Raw genomic sequence first — 7,519 nt, 5'->3', positions numbered from 1 at the left:
CCATAAAAACTTGGAGACTAAAAACCTTAAAAGGTCACTAAACAAAGGGTCATTAACAAAGAGGCATGAAATCTGGGGACAGAAAAGCCTGGAGGGAGCACTCATAGTACAAGCATTCACACATTACTGGCAAAATCAGAACAATGAAACTTAACTCTGCCCAACCTTCCCAGAAAAACCTTGAAAGAGTTCATGTGTTCCTGAAGCATCAACATTGAAAATCCTGGTGACCATGAACTCCCAAAACAACTTGGAGAAGTGGGCATTAAAGGGAGACCTCCTTGAAGACACTGGTAGCATCTGAGGAATAATGCAGACACTGGAGGCCCTCAAATGAAGAAGCCAGAACAACTGAGATTATTGATAGCTTTGCTCTGTCTCTCCTCTTTAACAGTAAGACCTTGGAGTCACAGAGACCATGGAAAAGCATCAAAACATACAGACACAAGCTGGGCGTTGGACACTATCAACTCCCCCAGTTCATTTCAGGGGATCTCCCATTGTAAGTCCCTGCAGGCACAGTAGAGTGGCAGTTACAGCTAACTTACAACATTCATTCAACACCAAAGAAGGCCATTCTTACATTGTTGCTAAATAAGATTAGTAGCTCATTTGTTGAGCCAGGTCAACTGGCTGACCAGAAGCTAAGCCAAGTGAGCTGGCTGACCTTTCTGACTCCTTTCCCCCCCACAGCTGGAGTTAATGGAAGGGCTGAAGCAAGAAAAGTACAAAGTTTGAGACAAAGAGTGTTTAATTCTTCTGGTTGTTGGGGAGGTTGTCTTTTCCCCTCTTCCTAAGCTGTGATGTCCCGGGTTTCTATGGAACTAGGTGAGAATTGGAGTGGGCAGCTCTCAAAGACTCTTTGAGACAGAAGCCACTGTGAGGTCTCAGCAGTTCAGCTCTCATAGCTCTGAGACCAGCAGTTCAGTCAGTCAACCCATTTCACAAAAGCCCAGTGCTGAGGCACTGCTGGACTAGAAAGGGCTGTGCTGGATCTCCGTGCACAGGAGGACATAAGCAGGTCTGTGTGAGGACAAACTGGGGCCACCCCACACCACACTGAGCCAGTTCCCTGGCAGCTCCATGCCCGGCCCCAGAGCAGCCCTGGAGGCAATACAGCAGTGCTGCAGCACGAACAGCTGCAGCTGAGTGTCTTGACATCACAGCAGGCTTTGCTCATCACTCCCAAGACTGGCCCTTTTGGGATGTCACCTGCTGAGGGACATCAATGATGACAGACCACCTAGCAATGGATTGTGATGTCACTGAGGAGCTGGTGTCCCTCCCTGCACCTCACCCAGGTAGTGCCACACTCCAGCTGAGGAAGTTTGTGTGTACACATGCTGGAGGCTACCTCCCTGCTAGGCCAGCCCTGTGCTTCTACACTGCTGCTGGCCTGGCCAACAATTACTGCCTCAGGGCAGTAATTGGGAGTTTTTGCTGCATCTTTGCTCCTAACTTGCTGCTTCCCCCCATTCCTCCTTCTCCACCATCTGCTCTTTCTTGTTTTTGTTCACTTTCTTCCGTGATGCTAGTTTCACTTTCTTCCTGCTCTGGGCTACAGGAAAGCTCCGTACCAGGGCTGTGTCAAGGAAGTCCCTTGGTAGCTCTCCTCTTTTTCCTGTAGTTTCTCTAGCCACAGCATGGAGGGAGCCTGGGTAGGCAGCTGGAGACCTCATCCCCGACGGGGCCCAATCCTTGCAGAGTTTGCCACCCCGGGTCCCAAGTACTGGCTCCCTGGGACCACAGGTAAACCAACTATCACGGGGAGGCAGTGGCAAGGGAAGGCCCAGCACACTGCTTGCTTCCACTTCAAAACTTCCTTTCACTGCACAGTTGCAGGCACATGTCCTTTCACAGGCTTTCTTCCCAGGTCACACGGCTCATGATCCCACCAGATACAGAGCCCCTGCATACTCATTTCGAGGGACCAAATGTCCTGCCGCAACCAGCTGCTCACCAGGTCCTCGCTACTTCATCCATTCATCCATCACCAAGACTGGGAAGCATGTGGCTCCATCTGCACATGTGACAGCACGTCCCAAGACCAAGATTCAGGTCACCCCTGGACCCAGTGAGTAGCATCTCTGCAGCCCTTCTTCCAGGCCTGACAAGCATGCCTTAGTGTTGCCCTGTGCCACTGGGGCACAAGGCCCTCCGCTCATGCCCCAAATGGGCCTCAGAGAGTTCCAAACAGAAAACAAGCAAGACTGAGCACCTCCTCCTGACTCCTCCTCCTTGACTTACAGTTGGGTCCCCAGCTTCACTTCTTTTCCCGCCTCCTTCTCTGTCCCAGGTGACTACACCACAGATAATGCCAGCAAACACGTCTACCAAACCGCACCGGCGAGTAGCCTGAAGTTCCGACCCAAGGACTTTAAAGGCTTCCGAACACCAGGTGCGGAACTTGGGGAAACAGACCTGCTTACAGCCTGCAGGGAGGGGCTGCAGCTTTTTCAACAGGCCTAGCAAAAAGCCTAGGCAGCAGCAGGACACAGTGTGGGCTCAACAAGCTTCTGGCTGTCCCAGAGCACCAACTTCTCCCATCTCACAGAAGAACCAGCAGCTTTGGCTCTGAACAGCCAACGCACATCACATGCAACAGAAGCCAGAGGCACTGGGATGAGGGGCAGGATAGCCTTCCTGCTCCTCACAGCCAGCTTGGCAGGCTGACTCTCCCCCTTTCCCAGGGGACTCACCTAGGCTCTCTTCCTATTCCATTTCCAGGTCCCGGCACCTACACCCTGCCCAGGGTTCTGGGACCCCAAACTGTGTACACCCATGCTGAACCCTGCTACTCTATGAAATGGAAGAGTCTATACCAGAGCTGTTTTCAAGACCTGGCGAAGGTGAGCTGTGCTCCTCTGCTCTCTCACAGCAGCAGCAGGAGAAGTTCAGCTGCTCTCCTCAGGGCAGAAGGGCCCCAGTGCCTGCTGTATCCCCACGTAATGCACGATTCTCTGCACCTGCAGCAAAGCCCAGAAAGCCATGAGGCCTCTGGCTCTGCTATTATCAGCAACACAGACACCTGCAGTCCCCCACTTTTCCATGGTACAGTTCACTGGCACTAACAACACTCATATCCCTCGTCCTCTGGGAAACCTACCTCTCTTCCCAAGGAGCTCTCCTTGCCGAGGCTCCAGACCTCCCACTCTGCTCCTCTGGCCAGCTGCCTAAAGCAGCACAGTACTCATGGGTGCCTGGCAAGAATCCACACTGCCTCTTGAACCCACCAACCTCATTGCTTCTCTTGCAGACACCAGGTCCTGCAGCATTTGCCAATGTGGACATGGATGTCTACAAAAGAAGTGCTCCCAAGTACTCAATGGGACTAAGAACCAAACTTGGTGGCACGGGTATGCTTCCAGGTCCAGCAGACTACTTCCCGGGAAAGGTAAGGCAGCCTGCCCCGCAGTGTGTTAGGCTGGACAGCCTTCACTTGAGAACAACTCTGGAGAGTGAGGCACCATCTTCACCCCTTTTCTTCCCCCTTTCCCCTTCCAGTTGTCACTGACCAAGGCCCGGGATCCTGCTTTCACCTTTGGACTCCGCCATTCCCTCTACAAAGCTTCTTTAATACCTGAAACGCACCTTGATTAAAGACAGATACCTGCAGAGATCTTCTCCTGTTCCTCCTTTGCAGCAGGTTGGGATTAGGTGTGTGTGGGTGCAGACCATTGGCTCTCACTGTCTCATGTCTCTGCCTCAGCCAAAACACAGCAGGGTGAGGGAAGAGCAGCGAGGTGACAGTGTGAGCCAGGCTGACATCTCCAACAGTGGCACCGTTTCACCTAACCAGAGCAAAACACTGTGAAAGGTTTCTGGACCTGCCTTGCACCCTCTCACCCCACGGCCCATGCTGGCCCCAAGAACAATGCCCGTCTCAGCATCCCCCTTTTGGGTGCACACGGGTGGCATCTGCCCGGGGTGTGCCCAGAAACAGAGCTGCCCTGCATCATCTGCTGCCACAGGCAGGGGCTCATTTCTACAGGCATGTCCCCAGACCACTAGCAGTTAAGGAGAAAGAACCATTATTCCCAATCTGAAAATGCAATCGTCATAGCATCTTGAAACAGCCCAGGTGGGAAGGGACCTTGGAAGGTGGCCTCATCCAGCCTTCATGTGGGAAAGGCAGCCTTGGAAGGGGCTAGCCAGCACCCAGCCCACTGCAGACTTGATTGTGCCCAGTGATGGGACTCTACTGCAACCCTGGGGAGGCTGTTTCTCCACTCTGGCTAAGTGGTGATGCCAAAAGGATTCATCCCTGATGGCTAGGGAGTAGGGAGTAGGGTGGCAATTGGTGCGGCCAGGAGCCCCTCACAGCTGCTCCAACTCAGGAGGATATTGATAACAACCCCAAGAACCATCCCTTGTGCAGAACATTCAAAAAATGAAGAGGACAGCCCTCAGCCCAAATGCTGTTTCTCAGAGCTGCCATCAGTAGGCTTCAGAGCCTAGAATGAACGAAAGCTAGATGTTTATTCACATAGTCTGTGAATAGCAACAGGCAATGACTTTCAAAAAGGATAATTTACTGGTATTGAAACTGGCATTGGGCATGTCATAATTGACACATATTGAATGTCAGCATACTTAGCATGTTTTATTTCAAACTTCTTAAAAGGATATGCTGTAATTGATCTCTTTTTAATGAGAATATGGATGAATGTTGCTGGAAGTTGTGGCCTGTATCAACACTGAAGGATGGGGGAATTAAAAGATGCATATTAAATCTGATTAAGCTCTTCAGAAGTAATTATTGTGTATGATATATTATTCACAAATAACTAGATACCTATATATTTTCACTGCATGTTACAAGATCTTTGTACAGTGCACTTTAGGAAGTGACACAGTTGGCTTAATTAAAACAAAAATGAGTATAACAGATTTTACCTGTATGTTTCAGAGATAATTTCAGTGATGTGGAGGATCCCTGCTGTACCAGCTTCCAGCACAATACATGCTGGTGCAGTCAAATATCAAATTGTATGAGCTCTTGTGTATGCCACACTAGATGCGTTTTTTTGACAAATAAAAGGAAAAAATGTTTAAAAATGTCAGCAATTAAGTTTGATCTAGTTTCAACTTTTTGTTTTAAAAGAGATGGAAGCTTAAATAACTATAAATTTGAAAGCTTTCATATCTGTGCAGTTTCCATTCTGATTCAGTTAAGCACAGAATTTGGGTCTTTACCTCTCATCAGCAAGGTCATTTTAACAATTAATGAAAATGCTTAGATTAATTAGTCTGGTTTTCTTTTTTCTGGTACTCCACTGTGGACCTTACAGACTAGGCTTACCAGACCCTGCTGTACCTCTGTTTTTTAAGAATGTTAAACATTTTCATTGACATCGATTCTACTAATGTGTTTGGTGTCAAGTGTGTAAATGTGCTTAGAGGTCCTGAGGCTGTCTCTATAAGCCCTTCAAAACTGTAGAACTGCTGCTTCAGTCTAGGGACTCATGAATGCTTGCTGGACCAAACAGTATGACAGATGCTTTTTGACATCAAAATGAAAAATAAAAGAGAGACATAAAATCCAAATCACTAATTACATTTTTGTTCTTAGAATATATGATGACAACTATATGTTCATAGGAGAAATTAATTTGATTTACAGCTCTAGAAATTAAATAAATGCCATGTATTTAATAAATCAAAAACAAATCTTAAAAACAAAAATTTGAGATTGCACAGGAATCAAAATCTATGATATCACATAACTTATGGTTTATACAACCATAAGTTATGTGATATCATAGTTATGTACTGGCTTGATACAGCTCTAATCCTTCAAGTGAGACCATGGTATATGTGGAATAACTATGAAAACTAGCATGGGATTGGAGAATGTGTTCTATAGCAGGGCTGTGTTTCTGTTTCTGGCCACCCCGTACAGGCGGCTAACCTAGGGAAAGGTGTAACTCTGGCCCCTTCCTCTCAACCCTTTTGTTGAGCTGAATGGAGCTGCTCACTAAGGAAAGAAATGTATGCCAAGTACAGCTTGGCTCCCGGTTACTCCAGAGCAAGGGGATAATCCAAGGACAGATCAGGAGTCTCACTGTGCAGCATCTTCTTCAGGGCTTCTAGCTAGTTTATACAAAGAAACCATTACATTAATTTTACATAAATTAACATTTTAACTTTAATTCTTCAGTTACCTTAGTGGAATTTTTTTATTATTATTTTCATGTAGGATAGAATAGGCTTGAAATTAAGTCTGTGAGAGGTAATTTGGCTTTTTTTAATAATCATAGATTTATTTATGAACTTTTCAAATGAAAATCACAAAAATAATATTATCTTATAAAGTAAAGAATATTATCTAAGGAAAAAAATAGTTTGCAAGAAGAGTATTACCTCCTATTTTTGGAATTTCTCTAAGATTCCTGCCTTGGCTATATTTCAAGAATCTGTCTATAGGTTGCATTCCTGAGCCTATCAGCCTTACAGATCGGTTAATAAAAGTCAATCAGTGATTGTTTAACTTGCCTGCTACTGCCTGAAGCAGAATTACAAAAGCTAAATGTGTTCAAAACTCCACCAGGAGTTTCTGTCATCTTAAAACTCCAAGTGTATGACCTCATGGCAACTAAAAAATAAATATTCCACAACAGCTTGAAGAAACTTGCAGTTACTATGCATTCATGTCAACAAAATAAGAAATCACGCTTGAGGAATAACAATGTTTTCATTTTCTGCTTTTAGAATGATTCATTTAGAAATGGAAACTAATGGCAAAAGGACCATGAATATGAAACCACTGACAAGGAGAAACTAACAAATGCAATTAATTAGAAAATAGTAATTTGATTGCTAAGTGAGAAGGTTTATAAGCAACCTAGAATTGTCATGTGCATTAATCAGGTTCACTGCAGTTGCAATTAACTGTTCAATACTAAGCTTCCTGACATATTCTAAATATTCTGACTGATTTACCATTAATTTCTATGTAGTCCTGACTTTGAACTTTCATTAGTGTTCATTCTTCTGCATACTCAGCTAGGGTATATTTTGTCTCATGAAGATGACTTTCAAATGCACTAAAGTAATTTGTTAATGCAAATTGTTTTTCTTTCATGAAATCACACACAATTTTTGTTAAATGTGAGGAGAAACACTCTAAGTAATTGCTATAGAAACAAATCTGCAATCAGCTTTCATTATTTTTTAAGTGAATTGGGGGTGTTATTCTTATAATGAAACAGTATTATATTTTCTTAATCCATTGCTCTAATTTGTAACTTTGACCTGAGAATTAGTGAAAATATTTTACTTGTGTAATGGGAATTTGAGTTAGCAAATAAAATGATTTTTTTAGTTCAATCAGGAATTTTAGTTCAATTATTTTAGCAATAATATTTTCATATGCATTTTCTTTCAAAAATAATAGCACTTCTCACTATATAGATGTTCTAGAATCTTTAAGATTATATAAATATAGCTTTAAGATGTAAAAAAATTGGAAGAAATTCTGTATCTTGTATACAACCAGAAACCTACATGCCATTTACCT

At 44.5% G+C, this 7,519-nt stretch overlaps 1 protein-coding gene across 1 annotated transcript; it reads left to right on the top strand.

Annotated features, from left to right (window-relative positions):
• Positions 1–1,643: 1,643 nt before the first annotated feature.
• LOC136363194 (ciliary microtubule associated protein 1A-like) lies at positions 1,644–3,634 on the top strand. The gene is made up of 6 exons (XM_066322271.1): positions 1,644–1,749; positions 1,874–2,074; positions 2,297–2,398; positions 2,728–2,849; positions 3,257–3,394; positions 3,505–3,634. The coding sequence occupies exons 1-6, from the start codon at positions 1,644–1,646 to the stop codon at positions 3,598–3,600; spliced, it is 765 nt and encodes a 254-aa protein (XP_066178368.1). The 3' UTR covers positions 3,601–3,634.
• The last annotated feature ends 3,885 nt before the right edge of the window (positions 3,635–7,519 follow it).

Source organism: Sylvia atricapilla, chromosome 6 (assembly GCF_009819655.1).
Source record: "Sylvia atricapilla isolate bSylAtr1 chromosome 6, bSylAtr1.pri, whole genome shotgun sequence".
Classification (NCBI taxonomy): domain Eukaryota; kingdom Metazoa; phylum Chordata; class Aves; order Passeriformes; family Sylviidae; genus Sylvia; species Sylvia atricapilla.
Note: the sequence above shows the minus strand (reverse complement) of the source record. Positions and strands in the feature narration are given on the sequence as shown.

Excerpts from the sequence above, each read along its gene's own strand:
- LOC136363194 (XM_066322271.1), top strand. The coding sequence starts at position 1,644 with ATGGAGGGAGCCTGGGTAGGCAGCTGGAGACCTCATCCCCGACGGGGC. Across the intron at positions 2,075-2,296 it reads TCAGGTCACCCCTGGACCCA|GTGACTACACCACAGATAAT; the intron begins GTGAGTAGCATC and ends TCTCTGTCCCAG. Across the intron at positions 2,850-3,256 it reads GTTTTCAAGACCTGGCGAAG|ACACCAGGTCCTGCAGCATT; the intron begins GTGAGCTGTGCT and ends CTTCTCTTGCAG.